The 20,752-nt window shown below is 42.7% G+C and overlaps 1 protein-coding gene across 3 annotated transcripts in view; it reads left to right on the top strand.

Annotated features, from left to right (window-relative positions):
- Positions 1-20,752, top strand: part of EFHB (EF-hand domain family member B) — a 60,906-nt gene that overhangs the window by 16,559 nt on the left and 23,595 nt on the right. For all 3 annotated transcript variants that reach the window (XM_027583242.2, XM_035726913.1, XM_027583241.2), the window contains exons 2-6: positions 8,937-8,999; positions 9,546-9,689; positions 10,395-10,575; positions 12,767-12,877; positions 16,838-16,967. In XM_027583242.2, the coding sequence (XP_027439043.1) occupies positions 8,937-8,999; positions 9,546-9,689; positions 10,395-10,575; positions 12,767-12,877; positions 16,838-16,967 (629 nt within the window). The remainder of the gene's footprint in view (positions 1-8,936; positions 9,000-9,545; positions 9,690-10,394; positions 10,576-12,766; positions 12,878-16,837; positions 16,968-20,752) is intronic.

Consider the following 20,752-nt stretch of genomic DNA (forward strand, 5'->3'; position numbering starts at 1 on the left):
ACAGGAATAGCAGGAGAGACTTTATGATCCTTGATATCTCTGAGATTTCTTACAATTTTTAGCTGATTTAAAAATCACCTGTATCTCTCCTCCCTTTTCTGTACTCTGCTTTAGCCCAATTTACAACACAGTCCCTTTCCTTTTTTACACAAGGTGTTTTTCACATAATGTAGTTGTATTGCTAAATAAAATCTGTGTCCTAAGATGGCCGACCGAGCCAGCGAGAGAGTCCCAGTCCTTGCCCCGGGCTCATCCGGGTTCTTCTCCCTGCCCCGCTTTGCGTGTGCGCCAAAAGTGCCAAGTATGTGGAAGTAGAAGTGTATAAATAGCCCCCTTTGTTTGTGCTCGGGGCTCAGACCTTTGGAGACCACTCTCCTCTGAGCAGCTGGTGTTAAATAAACCTCCTATCCTCCAAGATCTCCAAGTGCCGCTTGGTTCTTCCATTGGGCGATCCAGTCCAGATTCCGTAACATTTGGTTCCCTGACCGGGAAACCCAACCGCACTGACCCATTGTTGCCACCGGTTTAGGGCAACGGTGGGGCAGTGACAGAGGTTGTGCTCCGCTGTTCCTGCCGGACTCAAGGAGACTTGGCAGGTGAGGACCTGGTCCCGACGTCAGATTCCAGGAAGGCCTGGGGCTCCAGGACCCAGACAGGCCCACCCCCATTGGGGTGGAAGGGGAGCCTGATCACCTCCCAGAGGCCTCTTAGAGGTCTCACAGGTAGGGATCCCCAGGGAGGGAATGTAATAACTTCTGGAGTGTGAATGTGTGAGTGAATGTGCAGTCTGACCTGACTTGCTCAAGCAGACTGATTCTGTGACTCCGTGGGCAGGCACCCTTAAGGTCCTCAGGAGCCTATGGAGTCTGAGTGGTCCCGTCTGCGATTCCGTGGTGAATGGCATACTGTCTATGGTGGCATCAGCATCATTTCTGATCATAAGTCACAACGCTGAGACTGCTATGGCTAAGACTCACCCAAACTCCTTCAGGACATGGCCAGACAGGCATCTGATTGGTCTCCTCACCTCAGGAGGCACCCCAACTTGTATGTCTCGGCACCACCACACATGGGGACATCACCATGGGGTCAGGGCAGAGTAAACCTAAGGTTCTAGAGACCATGATCAAAAATTTCAAGAAGGGGTTTTTGGGAGACTATGGAGTCAGGACAAACCCTGGCAAGTTGAGAACCCTATCTGAATTGGAATGGCCCACCTTTGATGTCAGGTGGCCATCAGAAGGGACATTGGATGTCCCAACGATTCATTGGGTATGGCGAGTTGTAACACGAGAACCAGGACACCTTGACCAGTTTCCGTACATTGACTCCTGGCTAGGAATTGCTCAGACCCTTCCGCCCTGGGTGCGATTGGCTTGCAATAGGCAGGGACAGGCCAGGGTCTTAATTGCCTCATCCAAGCGACCTAAAGAAAATCAGCAAAAGTCCTAGTCTCCACAAATCCTAGCCAGAAATCCCAAGGATGAACTAATACTGCCCCCACCATACATACCCGCAAGACCATCTACACCTGGCTCTTCAGCTCCAGACACTCCACTGGCATCAGTTTCACAGGTGCTCCTAGGCCTAGAGGATCCACCAGCACCCCCAGGCCCAAAGGATCCACTTTCTCCAGGACCACAACCAGGTTGTGCCCCAGGCTGGGCGCAAGTGTCCTCCAAATGCCAGTATGAGAGACATGGGAACCCAAGAGGCACAATGAAGATGGGACGGTCTAACCCGGCCATTCCATGATGTATTATCAGCCCTTTTTCACCACCGACCTCCTCAACTGGAAACAACATCCCATCCTACTCTGAGAAACCACAGGCCATGGTAGACCTCATAGAATCCTTCTTCCAGACTCATAGGACAACCTGGGAAGACTGCCAACAGTTACTCCGCACCCTGTTTAACACAAGAGGAAAGGAAGAGAATAATGAAAGGTGCATGGCAGTACCTGGAAGAGCATGCACCAGCGGGAGTCATCGACCCTGCTGCCTGGGCTAATATGGCCGCACCTGAAGTGTGCCCAGCATAGGACTTCACCACAACCGAGGGACAGGCCCACATCCGCCGGTACCAGGAGGCCCTCCTCTGGGGAATCCGGGCAGGAGCTAAGAAACCTATGAACATGACTAAGGTATCCTCGGTAACTCAACAACCAGCGGAGTCCCCTGAGGACTACTACGAAAGACTATGTGAAGCCTACCGGATACACAATCCATTTGACCCCAAGGCGCAGGAAAGCTAACAAATGGTAAACACCTCCTTCATGGCTCAGGCCGCCCCAGACATCAGAAAAAAAAAAACCTTCAGAAACTAGAGGCTTTCGCTGGGATGAACATCATCCAGCTAATAGAGATTGCCAATAAGGTCTACATGAACAAGGAGGTTGCAGCCAAACAGGAAGCCAACAAAAAGATTAAAAAGAAAGTCAGCCTCCTCGCCACCACCCTGAAAGAAAAGGACAACACAAAGACGGGGAGACCCCAACCACCAAAAGGGGGGAAGCCCAGAACACCCTTGGCAAGGGATCAATGTGCCTACTGTAAAGAGAAAGGGCATTGGAAAAACGAGTGTTCCAAATGGGGAAAGGCTCAAAAGCCCAGCCATTACAAGGAAGAACCCCAAGAGGAAGACCTCATAGGCCTTGTGGAAAAGGACTCCGACTGAGGGGGATCGGGCTCTTTCCTACTTGGCCCCCATGAGCCCATGGTCAGAATTAAGGTGGGGGGCTAACCAGTGACTTTTTGTTTTAACTTTTTGTTTATTTATTTGACAGATAGAGACATGAGCGAGAGAGGGAACACAAGCAGGGGGAGTGGGAGAGGGAGAAGCAGACTCCCCGCTGAGCAGAGAAGCCCGATGTGGGGCTCGATTCCAAGACCCTGGGACCATGACCTGAGCTGAAGGCAGACGCCCAACGACTGAGCCACCCAGGTGCCCCAACCAGTGATTTTTATGGTTGATACTGGGGCCGAGCTCTCTGTTACCACCTCCCCAGTGGCCCCTTTCAGCAAAAGGACTGCAACCATCCTTGGAGCCACCAAGACGTGGGCAATACAACAGCCCTTTTGCTAGGCTCGCTAGTGTGAACTCAGGGGCCACAAGGTCCAACATGAATTCCTCTATCTGCCTGATTGCCACTCTTGCCAGTCAAGAAGCCAGGAGGGGGATACCGACCAGTTCAAGACCTGCGGGCCTTCAACAAGGTGACCATTTCTCTGCACCCAGTGGTCCCGAAGCCATACACCCTCCTCAGCCAAATCCCAGGGTCAGCCAGATGGTTCACTTGCCTAGATTTGAAGGATGCCTTCTTCTGCCTCTGCTCACCTCCCCAGAGCCAGCCACTGTTTGCTTTTGAATGGACCGAATCTGATACAGGATGCCAGATGCAACTGACTTGGACAAGCCTCCCGCAGGGGTTTAAAAACTCACCAACCCTCTTTGGGGAAGCACTGGCTGCGGACCTTGCCAGCTTCCCAAGAGAGGCCACATGATGCACCCTCTTCCAGTATGTAGATGACCTTCTCCTCACCAGTGACACAAGAAGACTGCACAAAAGGCACAAAGGCCCTCCTATATCCTGTCAGACTCAGGATACCAAGTCTCAGGAAAGAAGGCACAAATCTGCCAACAACAGGTTTGATACCTTGGTTTCCTCCTCACCCAAGGGAAGAGAGAACTAGGGCCAGAGAGGAAAAGGGTCACCATCTTCCTGCCACAACCCCAGACAAAAAGGGGCCTACGAGAATTCCTGGGCGCTGCGGGATTCTGCCGCATCTGGATCCCTGGGTTCTCGGCAATAGCAAGACCCCTTTATGATCTCTTAGGGGGACCAGATCGAGAAACCCCTGCCTGGACTGAGGAAGCAGAAACCGCTTTCACAGAGATAAAGACTGCCCGGGGGCAGGCTCCAGCCCTGGGCCTACCAGATGTAGAAAAACCCTTCAATCTCTTTGAGCATGAAAAGGAAAAAATAGCGCTCAGGGTACTCACCCAGACTGTTGGACCCTGGCAACGGCCAGTTGCTTACCTGTCAAAGAAGCCGGACCCCTTGGCAACGGGATGGCCACCATGCCTCAGAGTGCTGGGAGCCACAGTCCTACTCATCAAGGAGGCAGACAAACTTACCCGGGGGCAAGAACTTAATGTCAAGGTCCCTCATGCAGTTGTGTCCCTCATGAATGCACAGGGACACGCTTCCTTTCCAACTTTCGGCTAGCACAATACCAAGGGCTCCTCTGCGAAAACCCACAGGTCATCCTTGTAACAGTACCTGCAAGAGGGTGCCCGGAAAGCAGGTTTTGCTGTAACCACAACCACTGAAGTCCTAGAAGCTAAGGCATTACCAGCTGGATGGCCCGCTCAATGGGCTGAATTATATGCCTTAGTCTGAGCCCTCACCCTTGGTGGAGGCAAGCAAGTCAACATCTATACTGATTCTCCGTACGCCTTTGCTACTGTACATATACATGGAGCCATCTACAAGGAAAGGGGCCTCCTAACCACCGCAGGAAAAGCTATCAAGAACAAGGAGGAGATACTGAGAATCCTCGAAGCCATCTGGCTTCCAAAGGAAGTAGCAATCCTGCACTGTAAGGGACACCAGAAAGGAGATGACACCATAGTGCGGGGAAATCATCTGGTAGATGAGGCAGCCAAGACTGCAGCCAGTGAAGACATAGACAGAGCTCCTTCCCTCACCATGGCCCTTACACCCCTAGAAGAAGTCCCTCTGCCCAGTTACACTAAAAAGGAAAAGGAATGGGCCATGGCTGAGGGGGACACCCTGACTGAAAAGGGATGGTGGATGATGCCAGGACTTTCCCCCAGAGGCTTACTATTGTCATTGCTTCTCATGTGTCCCTAGGGTGTATTACTGCATTTACATGTCCACAGGTTTCATCTGCTAACAGGTTAGCCATGATGGCTCCCTCTACCTAAGGTCATAGATCCCACTTTTACTGGCCCTCTGCTGTCTACTCCTGAGTGCATTTCAACCATGGTTTTCCTCGCCCCAGTCAGTCCTGGTCCTCTGCTACCTGGTATGCTGTTCCTCCTCACTGCCTCTAGCTTGCCTGGCCAGGCAAGGGGGGCAAACTCTCGTATCACCATTACTGGCAAATGGACTTTCCAGCTTATCCCCCTCAATCCCACACCAGTGCCCCCACTGACTTCTTCCACCTGGAATGGGCACACACCAAAGGTTGACCTCCGTTTTGTTGGATGCCAGCTTCTTGATACCTCCTGGGAACCTTGTAGATGGTGTTCCTACCATGGCCCTCACTGAGTTTACTGGCTGGTAGTTATCTACATCTGTAGGGGCCCTACATCTCAACAGCCAAACCCCTGCCCCTGGCTCTGCTCACAAGCCTGGGGATGCGAGTCCTGGGTGGCAACTTGGCTGGGAATGAAACAATGGTCAATGGGTGGTGGCACCTCAAACAGTGCAGTGACATCCAGATTTCCTTGTCACACAGCGCCACCCCATCCTCTTGCCCTAACAATCACTGTATACTGCTCACTCTCTCAGTCCTAGAACCCAGTGTCTCATCGTGGGCCATAGGAATCACTCTCCTGTTGGGCCAGTATCACTCTATAGGGACCGACCCTATGGCCAAGTTTATGATTAAGTTCATGTTCACCCCAAGCCTTGCAGTCAACCCTCAGAGTCAAACAGAAAATAACTCGCCTTGGCATATCCCTGGGTCCCCCATCCACACACAGCAAGCATCTATAGCACAAGTGTTAGTATGATTGATGCCTCCCACCAAGCGCTTAACTGCTCAAATCCACCCCTAGTGCCTGACTGCTGGATATGTAGGAAGCCCAGTCCTGTCCAATACCTAGGTGTCACCTCAACCAGTCTACTGTGTCACCTCCCACCTCGGCACCGGGGACCACAGATTATCCCTTTCTGGCTCTGGTACTGCTGCGTGGCAACTCTTCCTTTCCCATCATGGGCCACAGTCAGGTCTGTGTGCCTAACAACACTTTTCTGGCTTGTGATCAAGGTGTATACATCTGCATCACCTGGCACGTTCAATCATGCACGCTTGTCAGTCTTTTAGCTGATCTTTCAGTCCTCCCTGGGAGTGATGCCCCACTCATATGGAGAATGAGTACATCGCTGGTGGGAATCACTCCAGCAGACAACTTGGTGGGATACCCTCTGACAATGTTATCCTTGGTTCACCCCCCTCGTTGGCCCCCTCCTCTCGCTTCTAAGATGAAAATGATGCCCTCTAAACTAAGGAAAATCTGTGTCCTAAGATGGCCAACCAAGCCAGTGAGAGAGTCCCAGTCCTTGCCCCGGGGCTCATCCAGGTTCTTCTTCCTGCCCTGCTTCAAGCATGCACCAAAAGTGCCAAGTATGTGGAAGTAGAAGTGTATAAATTGCCCCCTTTGTTTGTGCTCGGGGCTCAGACCTTTGGAGACCACTGTCCTCTGAGCCCGCCGGAGTAAATAAACCTCCTATCCTCTAAGATCTCTGAGTGTTGCTTGGTTCTTCCGTTGGGTCATCAGTCCAGGTTCCATAACAGTGTGAGTAAAATTTACTTAAGATTTGGCATTAAAGCTAGACTGCTTCTCATTGGCTGATTTCTTGTCTTGTGCCACCTGGCATCTCACTTTCTGCAAGATCTTTTCCTCCTCCCACCTTCTCCTCAGTGTTATCTATTGTGTCCTCTAATCCTTCCTTCCTTAGTCTAGCCCATCAATAGTTCATATTTTTTCCTGTTTTTTAGCAAAACAATTAAATTCTCTGTCTAATCATGTCTGTGGGTTTCCTGTTTTATACCCAGAGATGTTATCAGGATACTTTCTTAAACCTTGATGGTTCTCTCCCTAAGAGGAATTCTGCACTCAACACTTAATATAAATCTTTCACAACCCCTCTATATCCAGGTGTCTATTTATATATTTTTAAAAGATTTATTTATTTATTTTAGAGAGAGAGAGTGCACACAGGGTGTAGGGAGGAGCAAAGGAAGAGGAAGAGAGAACCTTAAGCTGACTCTGAGCTGAGTGCAGAGCCCAACATGGGGCTTGATTTCCTGACCCTGAGATCATCACCTGAGCCCAAACCAAGAGTTGGACACTTAATTGACTGTGCCACCCAACCACCTCATGTGTCTATATTTTTATCCAGGCCATCCATTTATTTAATCTATCCGTACACCTGCCAGCATCTACACATTCACCCATCCACCCAACTGTCAGTCTCACTGCCTTTCTTCATCCTGATTCCTCCATGTTCCTCCAAAGACCAAGAACACTCATGATGGGAAGGTTGTTTTCCCCTCTCAGTTTTTAATTTTTTAAATTATTTTATTTATTTCAAGATTTTATTTTTTTATTTGAGAGAGAGATTGAGAGTATGATTGGGTGGAGGGGCAGAGGGAGAAGCAGACTCCCTGTGGAGCAGGGACCCTGACACGGGACTCAATCCCAGGACCCTGGGATCATGACTCAAGCCGAAGGCAGATCCTTAACCAAGTCACCCAGGTGCTCTATTTTATTTTTTTGTTTGGCTCTCAGGGTTTTAAAAAATTCTTTATTTAAATTCAATTTACTTAACATATACTGTTTTATTAGTTTCAGGGGTAGAATTTAGTGATTCATCAGTTGCATGTAATACCCAGTGCTTGCTCATTCCATCAAGTGCCCTCATTAATGCCCATCACCCAATTATCCCTTCCCCTCACCCACCTCCCCTTCAGCAACCCTCAGTTTGTATCCTAGAGTTCAGCATCTCTTATGGTTTGCCTCCCTCTCAATTTTCATCTTACTTTGTCTTTCCTTCCCTTCCCCTATGTTTTTATTTGTTTTGTTTCTTAAATTCCATATAACTGAAATCATATGGTATTTGTCCTTCTCTGACTTATTTCGCTTAGCATAATACCCTCTAGTTCTATCCACATTGTTGTAAATGGCAAGATTTCATTCTTTTTGGTGGCTGAGTAATATTCCATAAGATATGGATTGAGCCCTTTGTTGGGCTCCCTGCTCGGCAGGGAGCCTCCTTCTCCCTCTAACTCTGCTCCCTTGCTCCTGCTCTCTTAAAGATTTTATTTATTTATTTGACAGAGAGAGACACAGCAAGAGAGGGAACGCAAGTAGGGGGAGTGGGAGAGAGAGAAGCAGGTTCCCACAGAGCAGGGAGCCAGATGCGGGGCTCAATCCTAGGACCCTGGAATCATGACACAAGCTGAAGGCAGATGCTTAATGACTGAGCCACCCAGGCGCCCCCCCAAAAAGAAATTTTTTTAAAAAAGAAACTTATGCTTTGCAGAAATAACTATCAGCTGCCTTGAAATCACAAAGGAGAAATAGATAAAAAGTGTATCCCTGGGAATAATTGTAATCTTTGCCTTGGGCAAAGGAAGGACAGCTAAGACCCAAGTTAGAATTAAGTGAAGGAAGCCAAGTGCATTGGGACCATTCACTGAAGGAGCTTGGCCAGAAGTGACATATTTACATATGTGAAAAGTTAGGGTGTTGGTGGAAATAGACCCATATGCAAACATACAACACACATACTCAGAAATACTTAACACTTTATCTTGAATTTAGCTTGAATGCAGCCATACTCCCATTGTACTGATGATATAGTACAACTGATATTAAATTATTTCTGGAAGTTGACTCCCTCAGCATGTCACAGAGATCCCATAACTGGATGGAATCACTGACAATGCTAGCACTATAAAAAAGGTATACTTATATATATTTAGCATTTACTATTTATATTATAAATCAGGATTATTTTAGATTTACTGTATTAGGTTTTTTTCCTTAATTGTGTTAAATCATTGAAAGTAACTTTGTAGCATTAGAAGCATAGGCCAAATTCGAAATAAATGCTATTCTTCAAAATGCTCCCTCTCTATCCTGACAATGACCAATTATTTGTTTTTTTCCCCCCTTAGGCAGGGAAAGTTATTCCTATTGGACACAGAGTTGCCACGTGTTTGACTGAAAAACTTCCTAGGGTGAGCCTTTTCAATATGCATTTATTTATTTATTTTTTTCGGAAAACAGCTCACGTTTAATTGTGACATTTTAAAATTGGACATATGTTTTGACATCTGCCGCCCCCATCAATATGCATTTTTGTAAACCTAAGATAGACAACTCTTGACATTCCGTAAGAGAGTTGTGTAAACTTAATGTGGTCAATTTTGATTCTTTAGTGTATTTTGAGGCCTTCTATTTATTTTGTTCAACGAAGTGAAAACTCCAGGCTTACAATTTCTAGCTCTACAAAAACGATTAGAGATACCTTTTATTTCTATAGAGAATAGTCATGTATGGTATGCTTTCTAACCTGGATACTTCCTGGTTGTTTTCTAAATATAACTTTTAAAATATGACATTTATTTCTATAAAACACATTTTAGGAAGTTTCATTATTTGGGTCTGTAGTTCCCCATGTACTTACTACACTCATGCAATGGTGTTCACTGATTGGGATAGATTAATCCTGCTAATATTTTAAAAACTGTACTTAATAATTCTATTTTCTTGTCTCACTGTAGCTAATTACTCCACCTGAGGCAAAAAAATTTTTCAACTATAGATATCCACCTGCTGGAGCTGAAAGAGTATTTTATGGCAGAGCAAATGATCCCCCAATTGCTCCTTATTTGACACATGGAATAAGATCTAAAATTTCGATACCGGTAACTTCTTTTCCTTTTTTCCCTGTGCATTATTAACTTACTAAGGTGAAAATGCATGAATGAGGTATTAATGAAATCATCAGTTCCAATTTCCTTCCCACTCTTACTCTTGAGTAGTGAAAAAAATCCAAGCGGCAACAGCCAAGAGACTGTAGAGAAATTAATGGTCTGAGCCACAATCTATATATTTTCACCTCACATAGTAAAAACCAAGTTGCACTTCATTTTCTCAGAGTAAAGAGAAATGCTGTCAGGCTTTGTTAGAGAACCAAGAGGATGAAGGCTGGGTGATATCACCTCAAGGCACAGCAGAGTGCTTGTATAGAATCTGGGGGAGTGGGCTGAATGTTACCTGTGTTGATTGGGCTACCTAGATTCTGAAGACCTGATCTATACCTCTGGAGAGAGCTGGTGGCAATCACATGGTTCTTATACTTGTCATTCCCACTTTTCTAGAATCTGCGTCAAGTAACCAGGGCTCTCTCCTTATAAACCTCAGAGCCTCAGTGAAGGTTCACGTAGGAATGTTTCAGCTTCATAGCTCCAATGCTGACAGTTCATTTGAAGAGATGAGCAAAGGCAAGGATAGTGAAATGTTTTTCCACAATCATATTATCTTCTCTCCAGCTATTGATTAGTTTCAGTTTTCAGATTTTTGCTTTTTTGTTGTTGTTGTTACATCTGTGCTTTATATGATTTCTTTAGGCAAAGGTATTGATCAACCCAGAGCCTATAACAACATTTCAACAGAAAATTAAAGATAAAAAGGAATCAGTATATTTTAGCAATCAATGGGCACCACTAGGAAAATCTCATGATCAAACGCCAGGATTACCTAAAGGCCTGGATTTACTCAATACGACATTTGGGACAACAGTCATCAGAGGTAATAAAAAAGTGATGGGGAGTTGGTTGGTGAAATGTCTTCTAAAAAAAAAAAAAGGAAAAGAAATGTCTTCTTAGAAAATGGGATTAAATATAAATATTTTGTTGACATGGCATTTGGTGGTGGTGTAAATGATGATTCAGAATGAAAGATGGGATCATGGCAAGAAAATGACTCTCAGACCCAGAATCCTTAGAGTTTATGTGTACCAAGGCAGTAAAAATTCAGCTTTTGGAAGCAGATTCAGTGAGTATAGTAGAGAATGGTATACAGACAGGAGAGAGATTCAAGAAAGTTGATACTGGAGCCTGCTATGAAGTCCTCAATCCCTTCTCCCTGGACGTGCATTTGTGTGTTTTATTTCCATCAATGCTTCTGATGTGTTCATAACTCTTAACTCTTGATGAAGCAGACCACGGAACAAGTAAGTTTGGCAAATGCTGTGTACTGCACTCCATCCGTGCAGATCCACAATGTCTACCTGCATATGTCAAAGGCAGGCAGCTTTGTAGAGCAGAACGTAGGGAGGAGAGTGCATCTTCCAACAAACAACAGCTTATAATGGAATTGGTCACAGGCCACTATTTCTTCTGAAGCCCCAGCCTTCTTTTCCTTCCACCTGCTTCACATTTATCTCCTCCTCTCTTTTTCATGTCTCTTACCCTCTCTCTCCAGGGGTCTTACCGCAGGAGACCTCAACTTCCATTTTTCTTTATCCTGCAAAGAAATTTGGTTCTCTTTGTTTTTCTGCGCCCATTAAGGCTCTACCTCAGGAACCTTATCTTTTTTTTTTTTTTTCCACCAAAAGGGCCATTAGATTATGTTCCTTAACATAGTAACACCCACTCTGGAAATAAATCATGCCTCTCTCTTGGGATGCAAAATCTGGAAAGTCTACAACGTGATCATATCGGATCTAAAGTTAAAATCAGTTAAAGTTTGAAACTTGAAAAAATGTATTTTAGAGCAGATGATGTATCTTTTTACTTTATAATAGGATTTTAAAATTGTATTTATGTAGACATGGTATTACAGCATTGCAGTAATTATATCATAACTGCTATCTAGGATTAGACAATTTAATATGAAAGTTCTGTCAAGGTATACCTCGTTTAAATATATAATAGAAAGAATGTTCCAAGACATGTATTTGTCTATTCATAGGTATAATAGTTCATATGTCAGACATAAAGTACTGCTTTACAGGATTATTTTGAGTTGACCTACTTTCTGGTATTCTTAACTATTTGTTTACAGACTGCAATTCTTGGCAGAAGTCCAAAAGAAAACACTGAATCTATGTTGTTAGGAAGAGAAGAACGAAATTATGAATGGAATTATATTTAAAAATCGTTACACAAACAATAAAAACAAAATAATTCACTGTATATAAAACTGGGGCCCACCAGTCATGGGAAAGCAGCTATTAAACAAACATCTTATTGCTCTAGGTTTGGGATCAGTAGGAAGAATTTCTTCCTGATTCCAGTGATTTCCCTGACAATTTTGGCTACTTTGAAGATGGATATTCAGATCAAAACAGACTTAGGGTATATGCTTCAGTCTACAGCTGTCACCTAGTCTACCCTCACAGGGCATCAGGGTTTCTGAAACTGACTTGTGATTCAGAGTTACTTAGAACATCTTGGGAAGTCTGGAGCAAACTGAAATCAAAATTGTCCTGAGCGTCTCAGAATCAGAAATTTATACAGGGTTGGAATACAGCTCAGGACAACCTAAATAGTTAACCAATATAGAGTTCTGATATTCTTCAGAATTCTAGGGAGTGAGCCAGGCCAAGTGGGGGTCCCTAGGACAGTAACACATAGGTGGTGTCCTCTTTCTTGCTAAATATTTGTGTTCTCTCAGAGTGCCCGTGTAGTTTATGTCATTAGCATACCTCATTTGTCATTTGTTGTAGTCAATTTAAATATGTTACATAGGGCGCCTGGGTGGCTCAGTTGGTTGGGCGGCTGCCTTTGGCTCAGGTCATGATCCTGGAGTCCCGGGATCGAGTCCCGCATCGGGCTCCCTGCTCAGCAGGGAGTCTGCTTCTCCCTCTGACCCCCTTCCCTCTCGTGCTCTCTATCTCTCACTCTCTCTCTCTCAAATAAATAAATAAAATTAAAAAAAATATATGTTATATAGATGGAAGTTACCTTAAAACTGATTTCTTTAATTCTTCCTTTAGAATCATCTGCTAGAGATGTAGTGAATCCACCAAAACCCTACGAAGAAGTATTTAAGGAAGGAAAGGAAGGACATGATCTGTATATTGTTTCTCACAATGATTATTATGTGGGTAAGTGTCTTCCTGTGTAAAATATGCCTGAGGATTTGTGAAGAGGAATAAAGGAGATTATGTGCATAAAGTTAAATGCCTGGCATATAATAAGTGATCAGTAAATAATAACTTATTATTCATAAGATCATAAACCCTGATAGCTAGGAGCACATATACTTAGGGATTTTGTATATAAGATGTAGAAATGTATGTATTATTAAAAGGAAAAACATCTAAGAAAGGTTACATGTTAGTTTTGGGCTTAAAAAATACTGCTCTTATTCAGATGTTAGGATTATTCTAAGTACTAAGGTTGGGTAATGGTCAGTACACAATTTTTTGAATCAAATAGAATAGGTTCAAATCCTTGCTTGTTCATTTACTGTCTTTACACTTCGGATATTTTATTTATCTTATCATCTAGTCTAATCTCTTAAATGGGGATAATAATATGAAGATTAGGTGAGTGCCTGCAAAATGCTTTCATAGTGCCTGGAACATAGTCGGGGCTCAATTACTATTATTATGATGCGATTTTGTCTAATGTAGCATATGGCTAGAACTATTCTCTAGCACAACTAAAAGACATTAGATGTTTACAGTGCTGTGAAATACAACTTAATTGTTGACGTGTTGATGCTAAGTGGAATCTTGATGTAATAGAAGACCAGGAATTAGACACTGATGTATGTTCTGAGAAAGCCAGTGGATTGTGTATGATTGATTCATGAACTCAATCCTCATTAGCTAGAAGCAAGACTTGCCCTTTACTCTAACGCAAGGTCCCTCTCATCCTTGCTTTCTCTTATTTCTTTACTTTTTCTCCTCCCTCTCCATCCCCTCACACCATAGTTCCTGTCTGTGCTCTTCCTCCTAATTCTGCTCATAACTGGGCCTGTTTCCTATGCCCATTGCTCTACTGTCTGGAATCTGTCATCCTCTTCTTTCATGGCCATTCTCTGCTGCTTCCCCTATACTTGAACACATCCAGTCCTGAGATCATCTCTGCCCTCCCATTCACACTGCTGCTGCTTCCCCTTACTCTGTCACTGGTTACTGGTACCCCGTCTACCTCCCTGGCTCTCTCCCTCCTTTTCTTTCTCGCCTCCCTCCAGTCCTCCCTTCCCTTATTCCTCCTTCCCTCTCTCCCTCTCTCGTGAAAATATTGTATTCGTTTTTTGAAAAAGTTTAGCATGTATTGTGCAATAAAATCCAATGCCTTTTAGTTGTTTTCAAACTATATATATATATATATATATATATATATACACATAGACAACCTGTAATTAGATATCTTATATGCATTTAGCAGTTGGAGGAAAATGAGCGTGGATTTTTTTTATTTTTAGTAGAGCTCTAATGGACTATAAAATGATTGACATTACCTTCCTTTGCTGATTTTTATGGAAGCCTCAGTGGCCTCTTGAAAAGGCACAGAATTGGGCGCCTGGGTGGCTCAGTCGTTAAGCGTCTGCCTTCGGCTCAGGTCATGATCTCAGAGTCCTGGGATCAAGTCCTGCCTCGGGCTGGAGTCCTGCATCAGGCTCCCTGCTCAGTGGGGAGTCTGCTTCTTCCTTTGACCCTCCCCCTCTCGTGCTCATTCTCTCAAATAAATAAATAAAATCTTAAAAAAAAGGCACAGAATCCAATCTTTTTAATATTGTCCTTATTTTTTCTCATAATGAAAGTAGCTTTATTTATTTGTTTTTAAAGATTTTATTTATTTATTTATTTGTGAGAGAGAGCACAAGCAGGGAAAGCAGCAGGCAGAGGGAGAAGCAGGCTCCCCGCTGAGCAAGGAGGCCGATGCGGGACTCTATCCCAGGATCCTGGGATGAAGGCAGATGCTTAACCATCTGAACCACCCAGGCACCCCAAGCTTTATTTTTTATTATAAAAATATATAATAATTGTAGAGAATTTAAATATCTTGATAAAATGGGGGGAAGCGTCTGGCTGGTTCAGTCATTAGAGCATGCAACTCTTGATCTCACGGATGTAAGTTCAAGCCCCACACTGGGTGCAGAAATTACTTAAAAAAAGATCTTTAGGGTGCCTGTCTGGCTCAGTTGGAAGAACATGTGACTCTTGATCTTGGGGTCATAGTTCGAGCCCTACATTGGGGGTAGAGTTTACTTAAATAAATATTAAAACAAATACACAATACATACATACATACATATCTCAAAAAAATAAAGAGAAAGTAAATGTAACATTGAAATCCCATTAACCAGAGATAACTATAGTTGATATATTGAACATCTTTCTAACCTGCATGCATTAAGCTATCTATCTTTAGTTAAATGGGATATATTCTCCATGCTTCTGGGGAACCTGCTATATACATTAAGTGTTTTTTATTTAAAATAATATGTCAAGGGCACCATTCAATAACAATAAATATATAACATCTTTTAAATACACTTAATTTTAGTCCTTACAAGTAATACGTATTTCTTTTATAAAATACAAAGAAAATCTCCCATAATTCCCAGTCTTTCACAGATGCCTTTCTTTGTGTGTTCATATATGAGTATATACATGTGTTTTGTTCCTCACCATATATACTTTTTTTCTATTTGCTTTCCCCCCATTTAATGAAATACCTTAGCTGCCTTTTCATGTCAGTATCTATATTGTATTTTTTAGTATTACAAAATACATTGCCTATATATCTTTGTGAATGTGATATATGTTTTTAGAATACATTCCTAAATTTATGAGCATTTGAAATATTTACTCTTAGAGCCAAACCATCCATCTGAATAGCTGCCCCAATTTGCCCTCACACCTACAGTATATTAGAATTTCCATTTCCCCACATCCTCCTTAATAGTGAGCTTTGCCAATCTTCTTTATTTTTACTTAACTGAAAGACAAATTATGATTTTACATTATTGTTTTTATTTACATTGTTTGGGTTACTAGTGAGGCTGAATCTCCATCATTTCTTTCTTTCTAAATTTTTTAATTTATTTTTTTGACACAGAGAGAGACAGCGAGAGAGGGAACACAAGCAGGGGGAGTGGGAGAGGGAGAAGCAGGCTTCCCGCTGAGCAGGGAGCCCGGTAAGATGCGGGGCTCGATCCCAGGACCCTGGGATCATGACCTGAGCCGAAGGCAGACGCTTAACGACTGAGCCACCCAGGTGCCCCATCAGCCACCCAGTCTCCATCATTTCTTAACCTTTTAGTTGATCTCTAGTTTTAGTCTTACTTTTCTTATCTAGAAATAGAAAACTAATATCACATCATGACTTCAAAAAAGTACAGTATTAGATCTTAAGTATAAAGACCTCCCTTTGGGTTCTCAGGCTTCAGTTTCTAATATGAGATAAGTGATTATAATGAAATGGGAGGGTTGCAATGTTCTGATGATCTCACCAAATCTCGGTGAGAGCAAGTACAAAACAACAGCCTCTCAGGTCTTAGCAGAGTGGAAGGGACAGCTGGTGTCCCAAAGCATTGCAGTACCTCCCCTGATCTTCAGGATTTCTGTAACATTGATGGGGCCTGCATTATTCATCATTTATATGTCTTTCTCCCTTTTTTTAAAGATTTTATTTATTTATTTGAGAGAGAGAGAATGAGAGATAGAGAGCACGAGAGGGAAGAGGGTCAGAGGGAGAAGCAGACTCCCCGCTGAGCAGGGAGCCCGATGCGGGACTCCATCCCGGGACTCCAGGATCATGACCTGAGCTGAAGGCAGTCGCTTAACCAACTGAGCCACCCAGGCGCCCCATATGTCTTTCTCCTACATCATTTCCCTACTTGCCTACCAAGTATTAACACAGGAATCATGTCCTACCAGTCTCCCAGCTCATGTGGGAGCATGCTTGTCCTCGGTAGCCAAATCTGTGCGATCCTCGCACTGTTACAATTCCATTTAGTTCCCACTCTCATTTTCATTGTCAATGAGAGCATAATGTGCTTCTGGCAAGATAAGGTTATTTGTGTTGCTTCCTCTTTTTTTTCACAGGAGAAGCAAAGAACCGAAAGTATAACCCATCAAGTTTCCATAGATTTAACTTGTATGGGGTCCCAACACCACATTTTAATGATGGAAGAGCCATGGCAAAAACTTTATATTGGCTCCATGAGCTACAAATGTAAGTTTAATTATTTTGGGTCCTGAAACAGGTATTAGATATATGACACATGGGAGAAGAGTTGTAGATTAAATTTATTTTTTGAAGAGGTGTAACACATTGACATGGTTAAAACATAAAATTAATAGGAAAAGATACACAGTGATATGTCTTCCAAACCATCCAGTTCTCCCAGAGATAACCATGATACTGTGTATGTGTGTCATTCTAAATTACTTCATGCCTTTATAAGTAGCAGATCTGAAGATATATGTGCATGTTTGTAATCTATAGATTAACCCTATTCATGTTTTTTTCTTTTCTTTTCCTTTTTTTTTTTAAGATTCATTTATTCACTTTAGAGGGGGTGGGCAGAGGGAGAGGGGGAGAGAAACCCAAGCAGACTCTGTGCTGAGAGCAGAGCCTGATGTGGGACTCGACATAGGGCTTGACATGGGACTTGATCTCATGACCCTGAGATCCCGGACCCCGAGATCACAACCTGAGCTGAAACCAAGAGTCACATGCTTGGTCTCAGGCCAAGAAAGGCCAAAGAATGCCAATAGCCTCCAAATGTTGGAAGAGGCAATGAATAGATTCTCCCCTAGAGCCTTTGGAGAGAATACAGCTTTGCTGACACTTTGACTTGTGACTTCTGGCCTCCAGAATTGTGGGAGAATGTTTTTGTTGTTTAAAGTCACCAGTTTGTGGGAATTTGTTGCAGCAACCACAAGAACCTAATACACTGTGCTTGCACTTCTATACATCAATGCTGGAAGTGGATTTGTTTTGCCTTCTGCCCTCTTTAAAGAAGATGCTGGCCATCCAAGTCTCCATAGGTCTCAGTGTGCACAGGAAGTTTGCCTTCCCACAGATACCCAACCTGCCTAGCTCATTTGTCTGTCTGGTCGATAGGAGCTCCCTGTTACAGAGGCAAAGTGCTAAGTGCTTTACATAGTATTAAATTAATCCTACCAATAACTCCATGAGGTAGGTGCATTATAATTTTTATCCTTTCCATTTTACAGATGAAGAAACTGAGGTACATAGAAGTTAAATCATTTACCCAATACTATGCAGCTAAGAAGTGCTAGGGGTAGGAATAAAACCCAGGCAGTGTGGCTCCAGAGGCTACCCCTAACCACTATACCAGGTTTATAGGCACTGTTTCTATGATCATGGGCCTGAAATATCGATTTCCATTCCTCTTCTGTTTTTTTATTATATGAGTTTCTAATACTTGAATTATTCAAAAACAATAATGGTAAAACACAAACACCAAATAAGTTCTTAAAGTATTCTACTAAACCTGTATGAGATAATTTTCTTTGGAGTCCAGAAGAAGGACCCATATAACAAATATTTGTTGGGGTGCCTGGGTGGCTCAGTCGTTAAGCGTCTGCCTTCCGCTCAGGTCATGATCCCTGGGTCCTGGGATCAAGCCCCGTGTAGGGCTCCCTGCTCGGCGGGAAGCCTGCTTCTCCCTCTCCCACTCCCCCTGCTTGTGTTCCCTCTCTTGCTGTGTCTCTCTTTGTCAAATAAATAAATAAAATCTTTAAAAAAAAACAAAAACAAGTATTTGTTAACTGATTAATATTAAAGCAGTTAAACCGTATATAAAGGAAAACAAGAAGTGATTTAAATATTTATTTAAATATTTAAGGATTGTAGATATATATAATTATAATATATAAATTAATCCTTAAAGGGTGATAACAAAATTTGGTTTATCCATTTTTGAAAGCTTAGAAATATAAACCTGCTATCAATTTATAAAAGATCTGAAATAAACACATTAACAACAATGCAGTCCTTTTTCTTTTTAATAGATTTTATTTATTTATTTGACAGAGAGAGATAGTGAGAGAGAATGCACAAGCAGGGGGAGCGGCAGGCAGAGGGAGAGGGAGAAGCAGACTCCCTGCTGAGCTGGGAGCCCGATGTGGGACTCGATCCCAGGACCCTGGGATCATGACCTGAGCCAAAGGCAGACACCTAACCTAAGGTCCTGACCATGTGGTCCTTAAAAACATCCTAAGGGCACAACTTTTAGGTTATTAACAAAGACATATTTATCAATGATTTGGTGGGATAGTCATAGAAAAATACATTGAGTACACCCAAAACTAATTCAACGTTATATGCCAATATATCTATTTCTTTTTTTATTTTTAAAGATTTTATTTATTTATTTGAGAGAGAGAATGAGAGAGAAAGAGGATGAGAGCGGGGAGGGTCAGAGGGAGAAGCAAACTCCTTGCTGAGCAGGGAGCCCGATGCGGGACTCGATCCCAGAACTCCAGGATCATGACCTGAGCCGAAGACAGCTGCTTAACCAACTGAGCCACCCAGGCGCCCCGCCAATATATCTAAATTAAAAAAATACACTGAATTTGTAAAAGCAGGTGATATGCAGGGTTCATTTTCATCCAACTTGTTTCCACCCCCAAGGAAACATTGCTTATGGAACAATGCTTTATTTGATCATACTTCTTATATTTGTTGCAGCAACAAATATATAAAGTGGTTCATTATTGCTAAAGCAATAATTCATTATTGCTTTGGTTTGCTGGATTTTAAAAAGAACTCACTGGGGCACCTGGGTGGCTCAGTGAGTGGAGTGTCCGATTCTTGGTTTTGGCTCAGGTCATAATCTCAGGGTTGTGGAATCAGGTCATGACCTCAGGGTCGTGGTATTGAGCCCTGTGATGGGCTCCAGGCTCTGGGCTCTGGGCTCTGGGCTCAGCGTGAAACCTGCTTGAGATTCTCTCTCTCTTTCTCTCTCCCTCTGCCCCTCCCCCTCCCACTCTCTGTCTCTCTCTCTCAAATAAATAAATAAAATCTTACTATTTCACTATTTCATTCTTCAGTGTGATTTCTATTATAATTTCGGAGTTAAGTATCTCAGTTTTATATTTTAATGTAAACTTGGTTTACACTCCACTTTTAAGGAATATATTTCCTCTATAAAGCTACCTCTATCTATATTCTGTTTATGACTTTGGTTTGAAGAATTGGTTAGAATCTTCATGTGATAGGTGAGTGTGTGTGTCTGAAAAAATTCACATGAAGGCCTTTATTTCAAGTTGTTTAGTGAATGCTCTGAGGCTGTGCAATGATGTTGTGTAGTTATGGATATTTCGACATATGTGACTGCTTACAGATACTTCCCCCTAGTTCTTCCAGAAACATAATCCAGGCATTTTAGGGCAAAAGGAGTAGGCTCTGTGACTTATAATCCTTACCCACTTCATCCCTGCGTGTTTCTAATTATGCCCTTTGGAACTGGTTTTTAGAGTGTCAACTTTATTTGTTCAAATTATGGCCCTTAAACTGCCATTGATTTATTCTGACTATACCCATATTGTTCTTTTTTCCCCATTTTTGAACTAATGGGAAGTAAAGGAAGACAGAAGAAATGAACTACTTTATATTTCATCTTTTGTTTCTCCACAGAGTGTCACTCTTCTCCAGAAATTTATTCAACTCGGTATTTCTATAGTACAGGAAATAGTTTTAAAAGCAAATGGAGTTTAAGAATTAAATGTTCATTGTTTTTAGTCTTTGCAAAACAATAGAGAATTTATTAATTTTAATGTTATTAAATAGTAGTGTTGTAATTTTCCAGTTCTCAAAAGAAACCTTGTTCATTTAATCACAGTGATAGAAGTAATGAAATTATGTTACAGGAAATTGGCAAAATAAAATCACCCATAATCCCATCACCAAAATTTAATGTATTTCTTTTTAGTGTAGCTTCCTGTGTAAATGTTTACATAGCTTTAATCAGAGTGCAAACCTATTTT

This window comes from Zalophus californianus, chromosome 1, assembly GCF_009762305.2.
Source record: "Zalophus californianus isolate mZalCal1 chromosome 1, mZalCal1.pri.v2, whole genome shotgun sequence".
NCBI lineage: Eukaryota > Metazoa > Chordata > Mammalia > Carnivora > Otariidae > Zalophus > Zalophus californianus.